This window comes from Chrysemys picta, chromosome 9, assembly GCF_011386835.1.
Source record: "Chrysemys picta bellii isolate R12L10 chromosome 9, ASM1138683v2, whole genome shotgun sequence".
NCBI lineage: Eukaryota > Metazoa > Chordata > Testudines > Emydidae > Chrysemys > Chrysemys picta.
Window position 1 is genome coordinate 94,240,313 of NC_088799.1, and position 24,496 is coordinate 94,264,808.

General features: G+C 43.0%; 1 protein-coding gene across 6 annotated transcripts in view; it reads right to left on the reverse strand.

Annotated features, from left to right (window-relative positions):
- Positions 1-24,496, reverse strand: part of MAMLD1 (mastermind like domain containing 1) — a 345,220-nt gene that overhangs the window by 76,722 nt on the left and 244,002 nt on the right. For 2 of the 6 annotated variants that reach the window (XM_005298996.4, XM_008169052.4), the window contains exon 1: positions 19,549-19,792. The exons of 2 other annotated variants lie outside the window; for them this stretch is intronic. In XM_005298996.4, coding sequence (XP_005299053.1) covers positions 19,549-19,590 — 42 coding nt within the window. In that variant the 5' untranslated portion in view covers positions 19,591-19,792. Of the gene's footprint in view, positions 1-19,548; positions 19,793-24,496 lie in introns of those variants that run through there. 2 more of the 6 variants (XM_065557323.1, XM_065557322.1) reach the window with 1 other exon arrangement.

Below are 24,496 nucleotides of genomic sequence, written 5' to 3' on the forward strand. Positions count from 1 at the left end.
TTCCTAATACAGGGCATGCTGCAGAAACCTCATGACAAAAATGGACTTGCAGTTTGCAATATTATGCAAAGCCAGAGGCAACACTAGTACAGCTTCTCTTCCCACAGAGCTCTTACTTCCCCTTCAGGGTATAAGGCATGCCAGTTTCTATAGGCATTCATCTATTAATATAAGCAGAATATGTCCACCCTCACTCCAACTTGCAATGCAGCTAGGTATCCTACTCTCTACACAGATCAAACAATAATAGACTCATTTCTCTTAACCAGCTTTTAAAATACTGTATAGATGATTATGCTTTAAGTGACTATACTGTACCAGAAACTATCAAACAGTCAGTAGCAAGAAAAGCTGTTATGGCAGCCAGTCGGTGTGATGAAATTGTGCTATGATGTATAAAATGATGCCACTTCCTTCTGAAGTAGGGATAAAAAGGACTATTGATTGCCTGGCTTCTCAATAAAAAAAAAATTCTAAATGGGAGCTACATTGGGCAATACAGATCACAGCACATACAACGGCTTGGAAAGTGCATTCTTTCACCACAGCACTGCTGGATTTGGGAGCAGTTATTGGCAGATAGGACAAGCAAAGAAGCCTGTGGTTTTTACTCAGTTTCTCAGCAGGGATTGCTATGTTATGAAGAAACATCAGCAGGACTGGGGAAGAGAACAATTTTTGTTTAAAATCTAAAACTTAAGTCTCTCATGATGTTAGACTTCTTTATGGAAGGAGATTTTTTTTTTAAATTAGATACTCCCATATATCTGGACATTTGTTTATACAACTCTCCCCTCCTCCAAAGAGTGACTTGGCAATGAGAGCAGAAAACACAGTATCATAAAATCTGCAGTGTAATATTAAAGTTGGAGGTAAGTGGAATAGCAGAGTCCTAACTCCTCTGGTTCTCATTACTAGTGCTCACACTATTAAAAGTTCAAAGTCTATCATACAGTACCTGACAGCCCTCTGCACAGACCAAACCACTTCAATTATATGAGTCAATTTCTCTGCCTTACTTATAAAAGGATATATATTTTCTTGAACTCAAAGCTGTGTACTTTCCTTTAAAAGAGAAAAAAAAAAGAGTGATATCTTGGAAAATAGGTAAGTTTGACAGAAACAATTTAAACTGCCATGGGCATAAACAAACACAAATGGAGAATGTTGGTTTATTTTGTTCTGAGCGCCATACATTTCCTGTGCTTAGAGAGGTCTCAGATAACTACTTTGCTGTAAGGGCATGAGCTACTCAATGACCAGAAATGGAGGCGTTTGTCCATCCCAAACAGCTTGCATTATTTTAAAAGTTTAATTTTTACCACCGACTTCATATTCATAATCTATTTATTAATAATATATCTGAGTCAGTATTATTCTATCCTTAGTCTCTATTTATCTGAACTTGAGTACAGTACAATTCATGTACCTACCCCTTGGTGTTTGGGGTGGGGTCATGCTATATGGACTTTTCTATCCATCCTGTATTATTAGTCAATAGGAGGGCCCATCTCTACAGTTTTTACTCAAGTAAACAGTCCCACTAAGCTCAGGGAACTCTTGCTTGAGTGAGGTCTGTTTGATCAGGCCCTAAACATCTACATATATACCTCTATCCTGATAGAATGCGACCTGATATAACACGAATTCTGATAGAATGCGGTAAAGCAGCACTCCGGGGGGGCAGGACTCCGCGCGCTGGCGGATCAAAGCAAGTTCGATATAACACGGTTTCACCTATAACGTGATAAGATTTTTTGGCTCCCAAGAACAGCATTATATCGGGGAAGAGGTGTAATCCCTAACCAATTAAAGGTCTAAATAAACAGTAATCTAAAGAAAATATGCAGCAAAATCAGAGCATTAAAAATGAGACAATTAAAATGATCAGGGCACTAATGCTTATAAGGAAGGAAGGAAGCTTTTAACAGCACTAAAATATAAAATTGATTTGTACACATATTTGATAAAAATCAATACAATTAGCAGTAACTGAATACTAGAAAGGGAAATTGATTGCTCAGAGACCCAGAGGAATATCAGTTCATTCTTCTAGATCCTCCACTCTTAATAAAAATTCTCTTTTTCATAATCCTGCCTAAATTCTTTCCCCGTTGATAACACCATTAAACAGCTATTCTTTTATTCCTATTATCTACAGTTCTGCTTGAATCACATTTAAAAGTCATTTTAGAGTGGCATATTCTGGTCATTTTGCTATCTGACGTACAATCCTCCAAGCGGTAGCACAGAAGAATACTGGCTAATGAGCGGAAGCAAAGAAACGCAAGAGAAGAGCTTATCAAATTAAATACCAAAGTTTAAATAAATGGATTGCCAGATAACTGATTTGCTTCATCAATTTAGTCTGTTTCTGCTGATCCCTCAGTTCTTTCTCAAAAGGAGAATAAAAAGCTTGTCCAAACAAATAAACATTTTGAACCAAAACCTAGCAATGAGAGAGCAAGGCTGCACAGCTCAACTCTCCTGTCCTGCCTCTTGAATGATACCTCACCATAGAATGTTAAGGCTAGAAGGAGCGATTCCAAGAACAGCAGGATACTGAATTTATAGTCAAATCTAGACTAGACAAAGTGGTTTCCGATAGTTTCTCTCCAAAAGCTCAAGCCTGCAAGAGAGGAGAGGAGTCTCAGCAAGTCATAGCAGATACTCTCTGCCCTGCAGGATTAGGCCCCCAGCAGAAGGTGCAGGCAGATAGAAGGCTCAGGGCTGAATCAGTGGAAAGCATTTCTTCCTTATTCTGGATCTTGCATAGCAATAACTTGGGCACAAGTAAGAACAGAAACTAACTTCAAACAAAGAATATTTTCTTTCAGTTATAGATTAATGCTCCAGCCACTGTCCCGGGACCAAAGGAAGGTGCCTAACTAGTGCAGGTTTCAGGCTAGGACAAATTTCCCTTTCTGCACCAGTGTAGGTCTGGTGGGACTAAGAACCAATAGTTCTACCAAATGCAGAGAGACACTTCAGGCTTCACCTTGGAAGGTTCTGCTTCCCAAAGAGAGGTTTCACGTTACATCCAACCAAGCTGGATAGTCTGACAAAAGATGGACATCACATTGTCACTTTACACAGGTCTGAAAAGGAGGTTTTTTCCCTTGAGATTCCTCCTTGGATACGAATTGCTTCAGCTGTTAAGCTTTCCGAATTGACTCCTCTTGATATAAATTCTCAAAAGCCAAAAACTGCTGACAGGTTTTAACTGTTCATGAAAGATCCTGATTGAGCAATTTACTTTAAGCACACGCTTAACTTCAAGCACGTCAGTAGTCCTACTGAAGTCAAGGGGTACTGAATGAATAGTCAATGAGATTACTCACATGCTTAAAGTTCAAGCAAAGCGCTTAAACATATGCTAATCAGGGACCAAAGGAATAACATCAAGAAATCAGAGGCCAAAATAAAAAGGTAGCCCTACTTCAGGATCACCATGTTTGCTTCGGAGGGAATTCATGAATCACACCTCTCTCCATACACTCACACCTCAAGACCTATCATTCCTTGAGATAGGACATCTGGCTGAGAAGAGGCCTACAGAGAGAGTGTTCAACACCCAAGCAAAAGAAATCCTGAGGAGAGAAGCTCCATATGGTTGAGTCAGAGATTGCAATGTCAATGGAGGAGAACACAGAATCTCAATCTGAAAAGATGAAATTGAACTCAAGGTACTTGGAGAAACACCAATGGAACAGTTTGAACCTTCCACCAGTAACCTCAGCTAAGTTCTCTAGGACTTCCTCAAGACTTTACCTCAAAGCCTCTCTCAGTTTTCTTCTCTCAAGGAAGAAATATTACCATGCTACAGGAGTAGAAACCAGGAACTCTTGAATTCTAAGGGCTTGTCTTCACGTACAGCGCTGCAGCTGTGCCGCTGTAGTACTTTAGTGAAGACACTACTTCGCCAACAGCAGAGTTTCTCCCATCAGCATAGTTAATCCACCACACCAAGAGGTGGTAGCTATGTTGACAGGAGAAACTCTCGGGGGTTAAGTTGCTATAACTACGTTGCTCAAGGGCATGAATTTTGCACACCCTGAGTGACACCGTTATATTGATACATTTGTAGCATAGACCTGGCCTAATTCTAGATTTCTTTGCAGCCTTCTTCAAATCTCTTCAGTCTCTTTGCCTTACGTTCCCCATCATCATCTGTAAAATGGGAAGACCAATACTTAATTTTACCTCACTCACAAGCATCATGTGAAGATTAATTGGTGGATATCTGTAAAGTGTTCTAGAGATAAAAAGTGAATGAGGACTCCAGAAAGAACTGCAAGTTCCTCTAGCCAGCCAATTTATGAACCATTCCTTCCTGGATCAGTTACAGCTAAATGAATACTAATCAAGAACGTTCAAGCTTCCTGAACATAGGAAAGAGAATATTCCCATTCCAGAAACCACCATAGTTTCAGACTGAATGCCACCTAAAGCTTGGTATTCTTGGTCATGTAGGAAACCAGAGTTCATCCACACATTCATTTTGGAGCATTCATACTTATAGATCAGCCCTTATTCTCTAGTGATATCAAGGGAGACTCATTTTCTTCCACATATGGAGAAAGTTTGTAGGGAGAACCATAGAAGTCTTTCCTACATTCCCTTCTGCTTTTTTACACTACATTAATTACAGTTCCTTCTTTTGAGGAGCGACACAAGCCTCCAGTCCCCTGATATCAGGATGTACTGCTACATAAGCAATCTTTTAAAAAAAAAACTACAGTTAATGGAGGAGAACAACACTTCTCTGATGTCCAGGATGATGGAGCCTCAAGACAGCCTGTAACTCCCAAACCTTGGGCAGGAGGAGGACTGGCATCTATTCTTCCACGAAATTAGTGCATCAAGGTTCTCATAAACCTCTTCAGGAGAAGGAGTTTTAGGCAGCAGTCTCATCTGCAACTCACATAATCTTCAGGGCCATCTCAGTGGGCCTGCTTCCTAGTGAGACTTATATGCCACAACGAGCATCGGCTCAAAGCCAAACACTACATATTGCAGCTCTGCACTAAATGTCTAAATCTAAATTCATAGATGCCTGCTTTGGTCAGTCATCTAATAGATGGGCTTTAGATCAGTGGAAGAGCGGACTTTGCTTGCAGAAAAATCCTCCTAACAAAATAAAGTTGAGATGGTTACAGGGCAATACAAGACTGTTTTGCCAGCTGAGACAGATGGAAAAAAAGGTGCAAGCCACCCTGCACTTTATCCCCCAGTTTAATACCTGTCTCCACCTGTTGGCAGGGGAAAAAAGTCACTGCACATGGATAGAGAGAGGGTGCACTTCGTATCTTCTGCTGAAGAAAGAGTCTAATTGCTCTTGCAGAACAAAGATAAAATAAGAGGAGGAAAAGAATAATTGTAAACTGAAGAAACACAGTGAAGGACAAAGAAAACCTTTATCTGCGAGTCCAGCTGGAGAAACAGAATAGCAAGTTTCAACACAAAAAGTGTTTATAGGTTAATTAGAAACCCCCGGGAATAAAGTTTACTATGGAAATCATAGCAGAAGCTTAAGCCCAGCTGACATACTGGGCATGGAAGTTGTATACGAACTACACCTACAGACACTCATCAGGCTTCTTAAAGAAACTAAAGAGTAATGTTTTCAGTCCATACTAGCAAGTCTTGGTTAGCTGCATTTGCTTAATAATGCACACGCACACCGAGAACACGTTTCCTTTGTAATCGTGTGAACATTATAAACTCATGTAACACTAGGGTAATTTAACTTAACTGAGCTCTTGGTTTCATAAAAAGTGTAACAGTTTGCTCCACTGTACTCGGTGTGGCAAGCCATTCAATGGTACAATTTTCCAGAATCCCAGCGTAAAGGTCTATAACGATTTCTATTCACAGTGTGAATACTAACAAAGGGACTTTCTGTGGATTAGTCTGACGCTGTAAGTGGGTGCTGGGCTACTATGGAGACCATTTTAAATGATGAAATATTAGAAATGCAGTTACAGATATAAGACACTTAGAAGGACTGGCAGCCGCCAGTATCAGTTATTTACCCTGCAGTTTGCCATTGCTGCCATCCTTAGATATGATAAAATTAAAGCTACTGGCTTACGTAAGACTTCCGATAATTAATTCATGCCTTATCTTCACAAAGTAACAACATCCAAAAAATCAGTTCCATACAGGCGAGTGCTATGGGTTTCCTCACACAACAGCACTTGACATTCTACATTACCGCAACTCGCAAGATTTCTGTGTATGCTGACTGTATGTGGTTTGGGCACGTGAGCATCAGAAACAATTTAGAGTGGCTAATTTTCACTTCAAACTCTCTCTATGGAGAGTCATTCAAAAGCTGTGTATCTTGTCAGCTTTGGGGAGGAGGGGAGAAGAAAAAGAGCTGGTAGGAGACGTTCAGAGCCAGAAGGACTTAGGTAAACAAGACTGCCTGAGTCAAACTCTTTCCAGATAAAGCACATATGTAGAGGAGATGGAGAAACAAAGTGGGGTGCTTTCTACTTCTGTCTGTGACCTTGAAAAACTTATTAAATCTATTGCTAATAGTGTTTTCTCCAATAAAGCCAAACACTCCCCCTTCAAAACAAAGAGCAGTCACAGCATCCAATTAATGGCACGATGTATAATGAACATAATTATACTAATAGACTGTCCCAAAAAGTCATAGCTGTCTCTGCAATCTTCTAGAAGTAGCATTTCTCCAGCAACTTCACATTTATTAACTTGTTTGCTTTCTGATTGTTGGATCTGTTTCCCCACTCCCAAGGCACTTAGATTTATCCTTTTAGTTTAACACTACAAAGTCATCAAATCACTCCATTATAGCGGACAGACTTTAGGGGCCCTGAGGGGGTAAGGAAAAGCATCCCAATTTTCACTTATATCCTTCACGCTTGCCCTAAATTTTACATTTCACTCATCTACACCCATGGAATATGATCATACTGAATTTTAACTGACGTGAGAAGTTATCTGAGGACATAGGACTTTCACTTGAAATTAAGGCTGATCTACCTTCTGGGATCTGTGACCACGATTCACTTCTGATAAAGACTGAAAGCCATTAATGCACTCACTTCTGCTTCAAGTCAAAGGCAAGATCCATCCAGAGCTATGTAAGGTTCAAGCCAACCAAGCCCATGAATAAGAAGCATAGGAGATGAGACAGGGAGGATTTCAAACTTTACCTACTCTACAAATTTGATGGGGGAGCGTAAGGGGAGAAGAGAGAAAAGACAAGGTTCAGAGAGCCAAGAACAATATGGATATTGGGCGAAGGACACTTCTTTGGGTGGATTTTGGCAGTCACTCTTGAGTACAGCTCACTGACAGTTCTAGGTGATGAAATATTAGAAAAAATGAAGAGCATATCACCCTTGGCGGTAAAAGGCAGAATCTTCCACGTCACACAAATGCCAATGTCCCGCTATTACCCAATGCAAATTTGTTTAAAATTAACCAGAGATGAACTAGTCCCATGTGTTTAAAAATAGCTTAAACGATCCACAGTTAAAATACTTGGACCCCCATCATTATTAAAACACAATATAGTTGATTTAAATTAGATTTTATTATTTAGACTCAAACCGAGGTGCTAAAAAGGTAGTCTTTTTTTAATCCCTAGTTGTGAAACAAATCTGAATGTCGCCTGCGATCAAATAATCTTAAAGAATTATGTTTTAGTGCATCAGCAATGTCAGGCATTTCAGAGCAGTAGCATCAAAACTAGATATTTGCTGCTTGTAGTGAGTAACTCTCTTTGAAAAGGGAGGAACAAACATTCTTTTCTAATGAGTCACCATTTGGCAGCCACAGATCAAAACCTTCTGCCTGTGTTACCGACTACAGTACTGTACATAATTGTTTTTGCAGCCTGTGTGATTTTTTTTAATCAACAGAGTTAATTAAGAAAATAAATATCCTTAGAAAAACAGGCAAAACCCAAGTCCTTAAACATGATCTACTAGGTTACTGAAATACCATAAAAGTTCTGAGATTATTTCCATACATAAAGTCTGCGTTCTGAAAACTCTAGTAAAAGCAGAAGCAGCTGGTCATAGCAAAATGAAATTACCTTCAGTATCTATTCTGTATCTTTCTGTTAACCATACCAGATGGATATTTGATAGTTATTTTCAAACTATTATCTGACTGTATTGGGAAAAGGCTTCTAGGGTTTGAATGGAACAGTACAAACTACAATATCCATTTAGCATGTTCACATAATCAATTGTGGCAAATAGAACCTCGTGAAAACCTCAGAACAAACTATTATAATGTATTCCTGGAAGCATGTCTCATTTCCCCACCCTTAGAGAGCTTTTTCTTCATTCCTGCCTCTACCAAAGAGGAAGACACCAGTAAGCAATGTCCATTTAAAAAGAGTTCAACTTAGTTTTTTTGGGTCACTGGAGCCAAAGCATGGGTGTAACACATTCTGTTTGAAGGCTTCAGCAGTCAAACTTTCTCTGAATGTTAAGTTTGCAACAAAGAGATGATTTTAAATAATGTTCATATTTAGTAGGGCCACAGTAATATGCTAGCAGACTTTATTTTTAAATATAAGTTTCAGACATGTGGAAGGTGCCAGACTTAAGGCACTGGAAAATGAAGACGTCAATGAATCATAAGCAATTTAATTAGTTAACCGTCACATCACACCCTTAAGAATATCATTAGCCCCATTTCACGGATGGGAAAGTAAATATATGTCTGCACAGCATTTTAGAGCAAGCCTACAGCCTGGGTTAACAGACTCCGGCCAGTGGGACTTGTGCTAGCAGTCTAAAAATAGTTGTGTAGACCAGTGGTTTTCAAACTAGGGCCGCCGCTTGTTCAGGGAAAGCCCCTGGCGGGCCGGGCCAGTTTGTTTACCTGCTGCATCCGCAGGTTCGGCTGATCGCGGCTCCCACTGGCCGCGGTTCGCCACTCCAGGCCAATGGGAGCTGCAGGAAGTGGCGCGGGCCGAGGGATGTACTAGCCGCCGCTTCCCACAGCCCCCATTGTCCTGGAGTGGCGAACTGCAGCCACTGGGAGCTGTGATCAGCCGAATCTGCGGATGCGGCAGGTAAACAAACCGGCCTAGCCCGCCAGGAGCTTTCCCTGAACAAGCGGCAGCCCTAGTTTGAGAACCACTGGTGTAGACAGCACTTTGAAGATGCGGCTCGGGCTGGAGCTCAGGCTATGAAGCCTAGCAAGGGGATAGGTTTCAGAGCCCAAGCCGCAACTTCAATGCGTTGTCTATACAGCTAATTTTTTAGAGCACTAGTGCAAGCCCAAGTCCAGCAACTGTGCTTGGGAAGCTTGCTCCAAAGTGCGGTGTAGACATACCTTGAAAGGCTAATGCCTACTCTCCCCAACTGCGTTCATTAATTTTAGTTGCCTCCATTTTTGGCGGTGCGACTTGAGACGCCTACAGCTAGATTTTCAGTGGTAGAGCGCATATTCAGCTCCCACTGAAATCTGTGGAGCTGTAGATGTTCAACACCTCTGAAAAATCAGGTCCTAGGGATCTCAAAACTGAGAGCGCAGAACCTGAGGCAACCAAAATTAGTGGACACTTGAAAAGGGTAGTGAGAGCTTTAGTCAGTCTCCTTGCTCATTCAGTCCTTGGCCTCTTTGTCAAGACTGCAAACGAAGGTACCAAACGTCACAGAGACATCTGTGGCCACTAAGAACTGGAGTGGAACCTACAACTTGTTTCACATTAGCTATCAAGAAGCCATGAAATATAACTTTTGGTTACTAGAAGGCTCCATATCTCATTACCAGTCTATTGAACCATCCAGTCCCTTACACTGATTGATTTTAATTTAGGTCCAATTTACCCTCAAATTAGGGGTTATTGGAGTAAATGTTTACAGTAACTGGGTACACTTTGGCCTGGGGATGGAGAATATAGAAGGAAGGGATTCCTGGAAATAATCCGAATTCTCTTCAGGACAAAGAGAATGATCCATCTTTCTATTGGCAATCTAGTCACTCCTGCCCCAAAACCATGTGATGACGCCATGTTCCTTCACATCTTCAGTAAGGCCAGTTTCAGAGTCAAACCCTGCTGTCTTTATTCTGTCCTTAATTAGAGAATGCGTCCTATCAAATTCAATGAGAGAGGTTTGCCTGAGCAAGGACTGCGGGATTGGGCCATCACTACACAACTCACATACATGACCCCAAAGCAAACAGTAACCTTTTGTTTCTGCTAGAAGTAAAACAGCAATATGTGACCAATTATTTTCCAGCCATATGTAATAAATTACACTTTCAAAGTAACTTCAGTAGGCCTGCTCAGAGGTGGTCACCGTTAGGACGAGGAGATGCATGAAAAAGATCCACCAGACAATACAGTTCTTTTCGCCTTCTTTCAGGACCATACTCTGTTCTCAAAGCACCTTTTCTGATGTCAGTGTGAGTTCCACATACAGACTATACAGCCTTGTGTGTTGTTCCTAATATTCTCTATTAAAAAAAAAAAAAAAAATCTCCAGTCTGGAAGAAACCCAAGCCATATTAAATGCTTGTTTGTTGCAATTAAGAAGCCCTTTAAAAGTCACCCTTATAAAAGCCTGAAATTCACCCAAAATTATTGAATGGATTAAAGCAGTACTTATGGGGAAATATTTGCCGAAACCGTAATTATAATTTTTCCCTAGCTATAAATCATTTCCATAACTCTGCCTACAACAAGTTAACAACACCATTTACACTAGTGCCGTTGTATCATTAGAAGCAACAAGTTTATGTACTGTAATTCTAATGCCAGCACAATTATTTTAACACCGAGTGTGTCAGGTTTGACTCTATACCCCCTAAATTAATTTCAGAGTAGTGGCTAAATAAAATGGCATCCTTCTTTGTGCTTTTGTTATAACATGCTCATGTGCAGCAAACTGTGAAGAAAATGTAGTAATTAGAGGTTAAATTAATCCCTGACAGACAAGCAGCTTAGGAAAACCGGGCCCTCTTCACAAAACATAGCATAAAGCTTGCCAGTCTTTCAGAATATGCACAAAAAACATGCGAGATTGGCAAGTACGTTACAACTGCAGTCCAACCGAAAGGAGTAACATTCAAAAGTCAGAGTAAGTCTTCAAATAGCCAGTATTAACACCTAAAGCTTATTTAAAACATGTGATTTAGAAATCAATGCTATTGTTGTTGCAGACACCCTGATCAAGATCAACAACTTGAAACTAAATAGCCTTACATAGCAGGACAGGCTTTATAATCACAATATGATCAACCTCTAATATTAACAACTAGAAAGCTACCTTTCTGGTTCTGATTTTAATGTAAATCTCGAATAGCAAAGCTCTACCTACTCTCTGCAAAAATAAAATGTGTTGCATAATTCTGACAAATTAAATGGGTGTGGTTTGGAAGAGTTTAATTTAAAAAAAAATCATAGGTATTTGATTCAAAGATGAGAAGAACCTTCACTGGAACAGAGTAAGGAAAAACCAACGCAAAATATAAGACACGTGGCCATCCAATGTTGATACTCTCCTAGGGTGACCAGATGTCCCGATTTTTGGGTCTTTTTCTTATATAGGCTCCTATTACCCCGCACCCTCGTCCTGATTTTTAACACTTGCTGTCTGGTCACGCTATACTCTCCACTAATTTGTGTGTGCGTGTCAAGTTCAAGTAAATATTTCTCTGACTCTAATGACTGATATAAAAATGTCTTATTAACAAGCCCCTCAAAATAAGGTTTCTAATTAGAGAGGGAAAGACAGAGAAGCATTTATATTGCAAAAAGATCCACTGCTTTTACACAGCTATTCACCTCTCCCCCACGCCTTCCATCCCACTTGGTTTACACATTACCTATGAAGGTGGAAGGTGCAAAAAACTGGCTCCCCCCAGGGCTCTTACACTGATGCCACTCAATAGATTGCCTGACATGGGGTGAAACAATAAGACACTTAACACCCTCCCCTGCAGAGGTAATCCATATCATGTCTGCAACGGACTGAACCTCCAGCTGTCTGTTCCTAAACTGGAGAGCACAATGGGCTGCTGTGGTTAGATCACCAGGTAGATTTAAAAGAAAACGTGAAGGAAAATTGGTGCCTCTGAGGTTCTCGGATCTACTTGGGAGTGCATTCGTAAGGAAATATCAGCTCATTAATGATTAATGAACTAGGACATGCTCCAGGAGGTACTTGTACAGCACTGCCTTGTTGATAAAGCTGCCAAGTTCTTTGCCTGGGACAGGGAGACAAAGAGAGAAGCAAGAGTTTGAAATGGTCCACCAGAAGGACCAGGTGGGTCATTGCCAGTGATACAATTTCACTAGTTCATAACAATATTTTTAGAGCTTGGACAGCTTGCAAAATAAATACTTTTTTTTTTTGCTCACCGGGTGCCTCCTGTCAGTAGCAGCCCTTTAATGGGTCAATACTCATCACCGGCTCATTGCACTGATTAGGCAGAGCCTAGACTAAGAGGTAGTAGGAAGTCTCACTGCCCCAAGAGGAGTAACGGGAGATACAGAGGCTACATCATGCCCTCTGCCACATCCCTTTGTGAGCGTAGGCCTACTGGCACCTCCATCACCCCATGAGAGCATTGTGAGGTTCACGGGCATTCAGAAGATGATTGTAAGTCCTTTGGGGTAGGGACAGCACTGAGCACAATGGGCTCCGGGTCCATGACAGGGCTCCTAGGTGCTATGGTCATACAAATAATCATAAGGAGAAGTAATTCCCTGCTATACCCAGAGCTAACCAGTCCTACTCAGAGCACAGAGGGTGCAATTCAGTCTGGCCTTATGCAAGCTCACACCTCCCTCACAACTGCTCTCCCCTACAAGGGCCAAGCAAAAATTTGACCCAAATGATGGTCTCCTCCAGCTTTCTCAGCTTTTTTCCCTTTCCTTTCCTCCAACAAGCAGCCATGAGAAGTGGGAGTACGGCATTTCGCACTCCCCTTCCTCGAGGGCACAGGGCCTGATCCGTGAACCTTTACTCATGGGAGGAAAATCACAGTCCCTTTTATATTAGTAGGACTACTCACATGTTACCAGAATGGGGCCACCCAGAGAGAAAAGAACATTACTCTCTCTGACAATGGAACTGGTTGCTTTGAAAATGATAAGGTCATACGTAGAGAACTATGGTCCCAATTCTGCTACCCTTACTCACATGGAGAGAGAGGCCTTCATCCTGAATTAAGGTGGCACAATCTGGCTCTCAGGGAACTGCAGGTGACAATATCCAGCAGGAAAGAGGGAGATAAGGTAAAACCTTTAAGTAACAAAGCATTTGGTTTTCCACAAAAAAGTGCTCCCCATAATAAGGAGCAAGAGAAATACAGAAAGGGATGTAAATTCTGATTGTTTTGCAAAGTTTTCCTGACGCTGTCAGTAACTTGAAGTGGGGGAAAGAAAGGCAGAGCAGTTCTACTGATTACCAGCAATGTAATCAATAAAATATGATATACATTTGCTACCTCCACTCAAAATAAAGAAATATTTGAGTTTAACATACCAGGACCTCAGAAACCACAGTGATAAGTGCAGTACAAGTTGCCTAGTTAATTTGGAGCAATGTCCTTTTTGACCAGGCACATCTTATGTGTTTAAACAAGATAAAACTCTTAATGACCATACCAAAGTATCTTCTACATTTGGCATTCTAAGGCAATTTTCTGAAGTTCCCGCTCCAAAGTTTCTGGCAAGCAATGAAGGGCTGCATAATTTTAGGGTTCAACATCTGAAAAAATTAGAACAGTCTCAACCATTCTTTGAGATGTATAAAAGAACAGTTGAAAAAAAAAAAAAAAAAAAAAAAAAACTTACAGTTGACTGGTGCTACCTAGGTTACCCATCAATAGCACTGAAACTGGTATATTATTAAGAGAGGTGTATGATGGGAATTGGTTTATTGTGCTGATCCGTAGTAACCAGCTCCTGTTCGTCCATCATTTATCTCTCTCACCAGCGACATATGGGTTTGTCTATTCACACTCTCAGCATTCTATCTGCTCCAACAAACAGTCAGCCTTTTTTGCTTGGATGAAGAGATTTTTTTTAGTTACATCCATTCTGTGCGTATCAACATTTATAGCAGCCAGATAATTGCCAAAGAGCTCAAGGGGATAAAAGCTACCTCTTTATAACACCCCCTTAAAGAAATCAATATTGATATAAAACATTTTAACGCAAAGCTTTGGTGTGTCTTCTGCTTCCTTCAGTGTGAAAGACATTTTTCTAAATGGCAAGGCTGAGAACACTGGACAGAAAGCCTTACTAATGAGTTAAAATACTGCTCTCCCCATAGAGGCTGAAAATTAGCAGCGTACAATATTAATCATTCCTTAAATAAGTGAGTGGCAAATCTGTCAGATAGAAAGAGGTTTCTTTGGAAATGTGCCATCGTTATTTCAATTGATTTAACTATCTTTATCTGAAAATCATACCAATTACTAATGAATCGTAACTTACCAGCACCTTCATCTAAAGGTTTCACGTTGCTGACAACTCACAAATGGCCAGCAGATAGGAACAATGCAAACTTTGGGATTTTCCATTTCCTTCCGATTTAAAAGCCTCAGCCAGCTTCCTACTTCTCCCTGGCTCTGCCCCCCGGTTTGCATAAATCTAAGTACCCCACTCTTTACAAGATTTAATTGATCCTTCCACAGCTATTTTTTTTAAAGTTATTTTAAGGTAACTTTTCAAGGAACGTAGGACATTTACCGATCAAATGATTGGGAACTCTCAAGTTATACACTACTTAGCCTTCTTAATTTACTGTTCCCATTCTCCTTCGCCTCTCCCTCCAATTGTTTGTTACGCTCATTGCAGCTAGTTTCCAGTTAGGTCCCAATCCTGCAATTAATAACCCCACGAGTTGACCCTTGTTCCTGCAGAATTCTGATTGCAAGATTGGGATCTCTGATTATAAACTCTCTAAGGCAGTAACTGCGTCTTCCTGTGTGTTCAGACAGTGCTTAGCACAATGGGTCTCTAACCCTGAGTGGGTTCTCTGGGCCCTACCACAATTTGGTAGGCCCTACCTACCAAAAATATTAAGTCCAGTAGCACAATGGAATATTAAGAACAATTCACTGCAAGATACCCAATACAATGTATTTATAAGGCACCTCTTACATCTGTGCACCGAGAAGCCATAAGAGGCGTGATATTTTAACTGCTGCCAGTAGTAACTCTTCCAAGAAATAGCTACCTTCACTCTTCAAAGTCTAAAAAATTACTCAGTTTCAAGGATTTAAAAGTGGAATCCTGTAAATATTTGCCCTTCTGAGTTTGAATTATTAATTGCAAGGATTTTTATATTCTATTTTTTGTAATCAGAAACCCAGTTAGAAAATAACAAGACTTGCTTTGGGCTGCTCAGAGATAACCATTAAATAGCTTTTCACTCACTGGAGAGAGGAGCTGTTAACTGCCTATCACCTGCTTTACGATACATAGTATTTGTTTTTCATCCCTCAGCAACAGACTATTTCCTGGTTGAGTTTAAAAACTCAGTGACGTTCCTGTTTCAACCCACACATCTGTGTCACTGTCAACGTCAGTGGCAGGAAAACATTAGAAGTCACCCTTTGCTAATGGTTTCCTAACATGGAATTTCCTTCTATCTTTCTCCCTCAACCCACCTTCTCCCTCCAGCCAGACACATCTTTCCCAAATTGCTTTCTTTTGCCCTTCCAAACATATGGCACATAACGACAACTGAAAATGGTCACTGCCAGAGCAGAGAGATTATGGTTATTTAAGACCATACAAAAAGAACAGGAGTACTTGTGGCACCTTAGAGACTAACACATTTATTAGAGCAGAAGCTTTCGTGGGCTACAGCCCACTTCTTCGGAATCATATGTTATATGCATCCGAAGAAGTGGGCTGTAGCCCACGAAAGCTTCTGCTCTAATAAATGTGTTAGTCTCTAAGGTGCCACAAGTACTCCTGTTCTTTTTGCGGATACAGACTAACACGGCTGCTACTCTGAAACCTAAGACCATACAGTAACTTATTCAAACTACTCTTGCCTGCCTTTGACTTAGATGCATGTATGTATATGTGTTCAACCAGCCTTTCATCTGAGCGTCTCTTATACAAAACACATATGTTTGTCTTGCAAGCATCTGGCATCTCCCACCACAGTAATAGTGCCTCCCACCCCTAATATTATACTTGTAATCAGCTTTCTTACATAAAATGTATAAGAAAATATATTCTCATGCTCAGTGTGTGGGCGTGTTGGGCTGGGGAGCATGCCAATAACTAGTAAAGCAATATGTGAGGCCATTACTTTTCCCCCTGTTGAGAATATGCTATTTAGTATGCAAACTATGAGCACCTAGAGAAAAGAGAGATGTTTCTTTAAGGGGAAGAGCTGATTAGCTGCTCTTGCTGGCAGCAAACAGCTGGTCAGTCGGGCAGGTTCAAGGCCATTTCAGCTCCCTCTCTTATGGAGGCACCATATGTTACATCTCTCACATCAGCAGCTTTATTTTCCAATAATCTTGCTCCAGAAGGGAAGCAACAAAGGATGCGAAGGCGGGGAGAGCCCACGTTCTACATTTGGCTTATTATTTGCCAGTGTCAGTTTTGTGTGTGGACCCGCTAGCCTTCCTCTCAGCCTGGGCTAAAACCAGGGAAGGGGAAAGGCACCTGTGAATGCTTTTTGCCTCCATTTCCTCCTAGCAAGCTGACCGGGGGGGGGAGGAAGAATTCCCACATTAAGGTAAATTGATTTGGGGGGGGGGGTCTCACTTCTGGCTGCAATAGGTAATGCACTCATTCAGGTCCCCGCAGGCCTTAGGGGTCAGTTTCTCTCCTTTTTCCAAGCAATCGACCTCTGAGATAGACAGGCGTTAGGAATTAACCACGGATTAGGGGCTAAACACCAACGTTATATAATAGGTGAAATATTTCCTCCACTTGCTCAGTTTAACCCCCAGCTTTCGCCAGAGTGTTGCAAAGCTGGGGGGGGGGGTGTCAGCCAACAGCTCGGAGGTGGCCGCCCAAAAGAAACGCCAGCCCCTGGAAGGTGGATGGAATCATAGACTATCAGGGTTGGAAGGGACTTCAGGAGGTATCTAGTCCAACCCCCTGCTCCAAGCAGGACCAACCCCAACTCAATCAGCCCAGGCCGTGGTGTCGCAATCGGCAGCAGGCAGGCAGGGCGTCCACACCAGCGTGACACGACGCGCTGGAGTCGCCGCTCCTGCTCGGCACGGATCATTAGCTGCTCCACATGCCAGGGAGCGAGCGAGCTCCTGCAGCGGCAGGGGAGGGGAAGGCGCCCCCTGCACCAGGCACAGCGGGGATTTCTCCAGACGCACCGGGGAAGGGACCAGACACATTTGCAGCTCGCAGGCTAGGGAAGCACGACAGGGAGGAGGGAAAGGGAGTGTGGGGGGGTCATTTTAGAGGTCACCCCCCTTCCCGCCCCCACGGTGGGAGAGAGGGAGGCTCCTTGTCCAGCAGCGACTCCCTGCAGAGCCACCCGGGTGCCTGGAGGGCTAATCTGTTCGAGACGGGAAGATGCAAAGTGGTGACGGGAGCCTGCAAATTGCAAGGAGGGAATTAGAGCCCTGATCATGTTAGACAGCGATTGGGCGTCCCAGGCTTTCCTGCAACCTATAAATCTCCAGTTACAAACGCGAGGCTCGCTGCAGAAGCGGCTCTCTCTGCCCTTAGTCCCTCCCTTTGCTCGGCTCGTGGAAAACAAAAGCCGCTTTTTAATTTATTGTTCCAGGAACAGGGGAAAACGGCCTGAAAGGAAACTAAAGCCGGATTTCTTCCAGGGAACTGCCGTTCTCCCCCCGGGAAACCTCCAAGTCACCCTGGTTACAAACTCCCCCCAGCCCCCTAACAAAAAGAGGCTGCAATGCCCCCAGCCCTACCCCACTGCACCCCGGGGCCGGGAGACCTGGCAAGGAGCAGACGCCAAGCGACACCCAAACCAACCCGCCCCCCTCAGCAACTTCCAACGGGGTCCGAGCAACAGGCCGCGGGGAGATAATTTAGGGAGGGGGGAGGTCAAAGGAAAGCGAAGGGAGGAAGGAGACCACATCACAAGGCTGCAGGTTACAGGGGAGACAGGGAAGTGAGACAGCGAGGCTGCTTGTTTACCCTGCGACTGCCTTAAACGCGGCTCTTAATCACAGGATGAGAAACCAAAACAGTTTAAAAACGTGAGTCAGCATGCATTTTATTTTAAAAACAGCCCCCGTCTCCGATCGAGTCTCACACACTCCATTGGCACCTTCTCGCCTCACTCCGGGGCCACTCCTGTTTACACACACACACACACCGCTTTATATAGAAGGGGGTTCGAATTTGTGCTGCAAACTCTCTGAGGGAATAACTCGAGGGCTCCTGATGCTCTCACTTGGGTCTTTTGTTCAAATCCTGCCTGCAAAGTGTGCACTTCACACTCCAAAAATAACCACAGACTTTTCTGCCAACAGAATACAAACACACCCCTAGCACCCCTCAACCTGTGCGTGACACCTTGCTGGGGAGTCCCCTTAAAAGGATGGGTTTTATTCGTCCATGTCTGTTTGATCTAAGTTTAAATCAAAAGCCCCCAGTAATTAGACTAAAGCAAGCCTTCCTGTACTGCTCTGTTTACACAGGGATACTACAGCTCCAAGGGCTGAGTGTATTGGCAGTTTTCTAATCCTATTAGTCTCTGTGCAGTCAGCATTTAATCTAGGATAAAAATCAGACAGCAGCTCCTTCCTTTCCGGACGGATTTCGAGACATTTCATGAGGAGATATAATAATAATAAATTAATAATAAAGGACCCTTTGCATTAATCATCTCAGCCCAGTGCCAGGGTGCAGGCAGCAGCCAGGGGCATTCCTATCTGCATTTGTACTCTCTCTCTTTGCTGGTGCTAGCAGGGAGCAGGAGGATCGTGTGTGTTTCTCAGATCATGAACAAACCAACACGGTGCGTTTGTCTAAGAAATAAAACTATTCCGGGACCTAGGAGACGTTCTCTGACTGAACCGACCGATCAGAGAGAGAAAGGGGAGGAAAGTGTTGGAGGCTTCTCGCTCTTTGCCAGGCAGCTGCTTCCCAGCCAGACAGAGAGGCTGCACTTTGTCTGCTTCCTTGAAGCAAAGCTCCCGGAGTTTCAAATCTCTCTTGCCACACACCAGCCTGTCCCACTTTCTTTCTTTTTTTAAAACCAGACAATCGAAGGGATCACCTTGGTTCAGCACCATTTTAGACACCCACAGACCCCAAGAAGCAACTGCCCTTTCAGACTGACACCAGTTTATCAGAGTGGAGGGTTCAGTCTTCTCACCAAGTTACCTGGTTTCTTTTAAATTGTTAAAACCCCAGCCGTGGTTTGACAAATATAAACTTGCAGAATAAAACAAGCAAAAGGTGGGCACTTCCAGGGACCACGCCTGAGAACTTTACAATCCCAGGCTCACAGGCGCTCACATTATAAACTGCACTAAACCTGGGCAGGCAAGGATTTGGATACGAATTAAGCCCTTTTAAATCAACTACAACTTTTCCGGTTCATATCAATTCCACATGCTACTTACTGGAATATGTGGCTCCATGACCCGCTGGGAAACCAGAAGCATCTTGGACTGGTGATCAACCAGCTGTTAGATCCACTTTGGCTGTATTTAACAAAACCACGTAAAGCAAAATACTCTAAGATTGTTTTCTCCTTTTAGGTTCCAGACAAGTTCATCCTGGCGTTGCAGTTTGCTAATGATTCACTGTCTGTCTCAATCTGCTCACTACATTTCCATCAACCCACAGCTTCCTCACTTAGAAGGTGGAGTTTGTGGGGTTTAAGTTACTGATAGGCATATCTAACTGCTGTGTCACTCAAAGAGGAGGAGACACACACACACACTCTCTCTCTCACACATACAAACCACTCTAGCCTTAAAGGGGAAGTGTCACTTTCTTTTCCCCTGAAGAAACTGGATCCAAGGAATTATTTGTTCAGTGCATGGAGGCAAATAATTATACAGTCTATATGCACCATACTTGAACATGCAAAGAGCCGCTTAGCATTTTTATAGCCTTCTCCTGGATGTGTAATTTCATTTTGGGTAAAAAAGTAGGGTAATTTACAAATATACAGGGAGTTACTGGAGCTTTATTTTTTTTCTTCAAATCAAAGGATTCAAATGAGTTAAAGGATAGCGTGATGCATGATTTGTAAAGATTTTTAATCCTAAAAAAGGGGATTCCCTGGCTCTTTCTGCTATTCCAGCTAAGATATTTAATAGGACAGTGTTCAAATAAGGGTTAAACTCACCTCCCCTAGGTGAACCCAGGTTAGGAGTAAAGGAGTGGTACAGCTGCCTCCTGTCCTGCCAGCTGCCTATGTATTTAGGTAGATAGATACAGATATAGAGCTGCCCAAAATCAGGATGCTTCTCTTATGGTTGTAAATGTGCTTGTCACAAAGTGTGATTTCTGAATATTAGCTTTGACAGAATAGCCACTGCAGCTGAGGGGCTGAGATTTTCTTCTGATCTCCTCCTGGAATGTGCATAAATTACTCAGCATAGCAAGTTGCAGGCAGTCAGGACAGCACACTGAGTTCACAAATAATTGTGAGTATAATCTCATTCCATTACTTTCCTAAATCACCATAATGTTCACTCCTGTACTGATACCTCAGAGACTCTAAAAAAACCCTTTTCTTGATTCATTGACCTAATGGGTGAGATGTGGAAATACAGTAGCCCCATGTGAGAAGCACCCAGAGGTATTCCCAGTTAGTTACTTTACAGAGAGCTTTCCCCAGGTTGTGTGTTGATTTAAAATTTAAAAAACCCACATTGAGGACCATCATTTGATGACAGTCCTTTTTCTTCATGCCTTTTCAATGTGAATATTAAGATTTTATTCTACATTTTTTACATACCATGTTAATTTTTAATTTCTAATCAAATGTCCTTTTTTTTTTTAAGAGCAAGACAAGAAGAAGAGCTCTGTGTAAATCAAAGCTTGGCTCCCTCACCACCAGAAGTTGGTCCAATAAAAGATATTACCTCACCCACTTTGTCACTCTAATATCCTGGGACCAACACGGCTACACTACCGCAAACAACAGTGGAGATCTTTTTTTTTTTAATCACTTCTACTGGAAACAGGAATAGTAGTAAATTATACCCATCAAGAGAGGTCTGCCCTTACAATTAAGAAGAAAATAGAGAAAGTTTTATGAATAAAGCCTAAGAACTACTTTGGCCAAATAAATATAAGAAGCCAGACTCTGACCTAGATCCTATGATAGTTCTATAACTGAGCACCCTCAGCTCTCATTTACCCCATATGTCCCAGTGAAATTATTCTGGCTTCACTGAGGACAGAAGTTTCCTGATTTTTTTACATTTATAGTTGGAAGTTTATAAAACAAAATAACAACGAATGCCCTCAAAGGTTTGATCGTGGCACCTGAATGAAGCAGGCGCTCACACTCCTTAGGTGAACCCCCCAGTTTTATGGGCTGGATGCGTCAACGGACTTCATGATGATCCCACATTCCTGAGCATTATATGTATTATTTTAATGGCTTTTTTGTTTGGCAACGTCCTACTGGTTTGGTAGACTTTTTGTTGTCTTGTCTTGTGTGGCATTATGTAGTATTTTGTATATTGTACAAGAAGTAAAATAATAACAAACTGTAGCACTGTGAAAGGTCATAGATCGGGGTGGACAAACATGCTGACCCCCCCCCCCCCCCCAAGCCACATATGATAATCTTCAGAAGTTTGAGAGCCTGGCTCGCCTTACGGGGGTCAGGGCTTCTGCCTTGCGGGAAGTGCCTGCCGGGGCTCAGGGCTTCTGCCTTGCCGGAGGCGCCTGCCCCACTTCTGCTGACGCCTCCCCCATAGACACTGGCTTCTTCCAGGCTCAGGGGGTGCTCAACCCCCTGCTCCTCCCCAGGCCCCAACCCCTTCACCCAAGCCCCTACACCCATCCCACCTCTTCCTGCCCCAACTCTTCCCCGCCCCTCCCCCTTCCTCCCAGAGCCTCCTGCATGCCACAAAACAGCTGATTGCAGCAGGTGGGAGGCACTGGGAGGGAGCGGCAGGAGTTGATCAGCGGGGCTGCTGGCGGGCAGGAAGCGCTGGGGGGGGCAGGGGGGCGCTGGCTGCCAGTGGGTGCTAAGCACACGCTTATTTTTTTCCATGGATGCTCCAGCTCTGCAGTCAGCACCTATCCCCCCCCCCCCCCCCCCGCTTGGGCAGAAGCCCCTAACTCAACCACCCCACTGCAGGGCAGAAGCCCCGAGGTTCCCCCCCACCCCCAGTCTGGTAGGTGGAGAATGCAGGGGGAGGGGGGTAGAGGGGCTCTGCAAGCCACACTTGAACTGTAAAAGAGCCTCATGTGGCTCGCAAGCCATGGTTTGGCCACCCCTGTCCTAGATCCATAACTGTGACAACTAAAGACTCTGGTGAAAACCTGGCCATGCTGAAATCTACAGCAAAACGTCCTCTCTGGGTGTGTCTGCGCTGCAATAAAAAACCTGCGGCACCAAGTCTCAGCGCCCAGGTCATTGGACTCAGTCTAAAAATCGCATATAGACATTTGGGGGAGGGTCTCAGCGCCCTGGCTCCAACCCGAGCCCTAACATCTACACTGCAATTTTTAGCCCTGCAGCCTGAACCTCACGAGTCTAATGCCAGGGGTGCAGACGTGTGTAGACGTACCCGCACTGGGACACGATTCCATCCTTTGATTATGCACTGCTTGGGTCCATTGTAGGCAAACTGCTGACAGTCCTACCAAGGTGCCTCAATCTTGTTCTGGAAAACGGTGGTGGTTTTGTTTCTGATAGGAAATTCTAGAGGTATGAAGATCGTTGCTATGGCCCATTAAGTCCTTGGTCTTTTTGCTGAGATTGCCAACAAATGTGCCAATCGCACAGATGGTTTTCCTGAGGTGGGCACCAAACACAGTTCTGATCAGCAGGGATTCTCTCTTTCTTACACAGTTTTTCAATTGTTTGTCATATTTCCGTTAGCATATTTATCCCAGATATTCCGGAGAACGTGTGACTTATTCAGTCTGTTTTACAAAACCAAAGTCCTTTCCGTAGTGATAGACTGAGATGTCAGACTCAAAACCTGGAGTCTGGGAAACGTGCAGTTAGGATAAATATATTAAAAAAAAAATAATGGTAATCAAATAGAAGAAAACGGAAGTGCACTGAAATGTGCTACATATTACTCATCATTTTGAAATAACTGAACCCAGCCGTCTTTATCCTGTAGATTTTGAAAAGCTGATATCCTCTCACATAATCTTAAAGGAAAACTGTTCATAATCATACATTACTACAATATTGTGCTAACTAAGTGCCTGGCTTAGTCAACTGAAGACAGGTCTAGAGATTGTATAGTGTAGTTGTGTGAGTATCAGGCATTGTCAAATGAGGGATCCAAGTGCTGTAGTAGACCAAAAACACGAACATCTCAAGTAAGTGCAAACTGAGCATATTAAAGAAGGTGAAAGCCAGGTCAGCACTACTGATAGTGCTGTGCACTGCCACTGGGGAGAATCATATTCAGTTCCCAGCCTGGGTCTGCTGTTCCTGAGGTCAGTAAGGGCAGCGGAGGTCCCAGCAGGTGGGGATCCCTCCACAGCATGGTGTGGGGAAGTGTCTTGAAAGGCAACTGCAAGTGCTCTCAGCAGCGTGGATGGACTGAAGGGAACTCTTGCCGGTCCATGGTTGGAAGGTTGTTTGTCATAGCTAGAGCAATATGAAGCTTTTACTAGGCAAAATACACCAGGCTTATTTACACACCGGAAACTTACGTTCAGTGACAGACTCACAGACTTCTGTGCTCCGAAGTCAAACAGGAGGAAAACATGAAGTTTGGTGGTTCTGCATGTTTTTGACCTGAAATCAGATGAAACTCAGTGGTTTCAGCTGAATTTCACTTTGAGGTTGTGTGTTTGTTGGAACCTGAAACTCAAAGCTAAATTCAAGGGGAGTGAAACCACATGAACTGAAAAAAAATTTGCATGAGTCCCTGCAAACCAAACCTCCTGAGTTTTCCCCAGCACTAGCTACAAAGCAGTGCCTTATTGGGTGGTAGTGAGGAATAAAGTGGGGGGGGAGGGGAAATTAGGCAGGATGCCTTGGTGCTCACCCAAGGGTGCAGATATCTCCACCCCGTAGCAAAGATAGGAGAGACTCATGGTTACAAGATCTGGCATGAACAGAGGCTTAAAGGAAGAAGAATGGGGTTGTGGTAGAAAAATTGTTCCTATGAAGAAAGGAGAACACAAAAGAACAGAACTAGGATTGGTTTTGAAGCAACAAAGATGGTTTGGTTTTACAGGAACATAGGAATTGCCATATACTAGGTCCGACCACCAGTGGCCCATCTAATCTGGGATCTTGTTCCTGACAGTGGGCAGTAGCAGATGCTTCAGAAGAAGGTGCAAGGAACACTGAAATGAACAACTATGGAATAACCTGCTCTTAGAGGAGGCTTAGGAAGCCTTTTC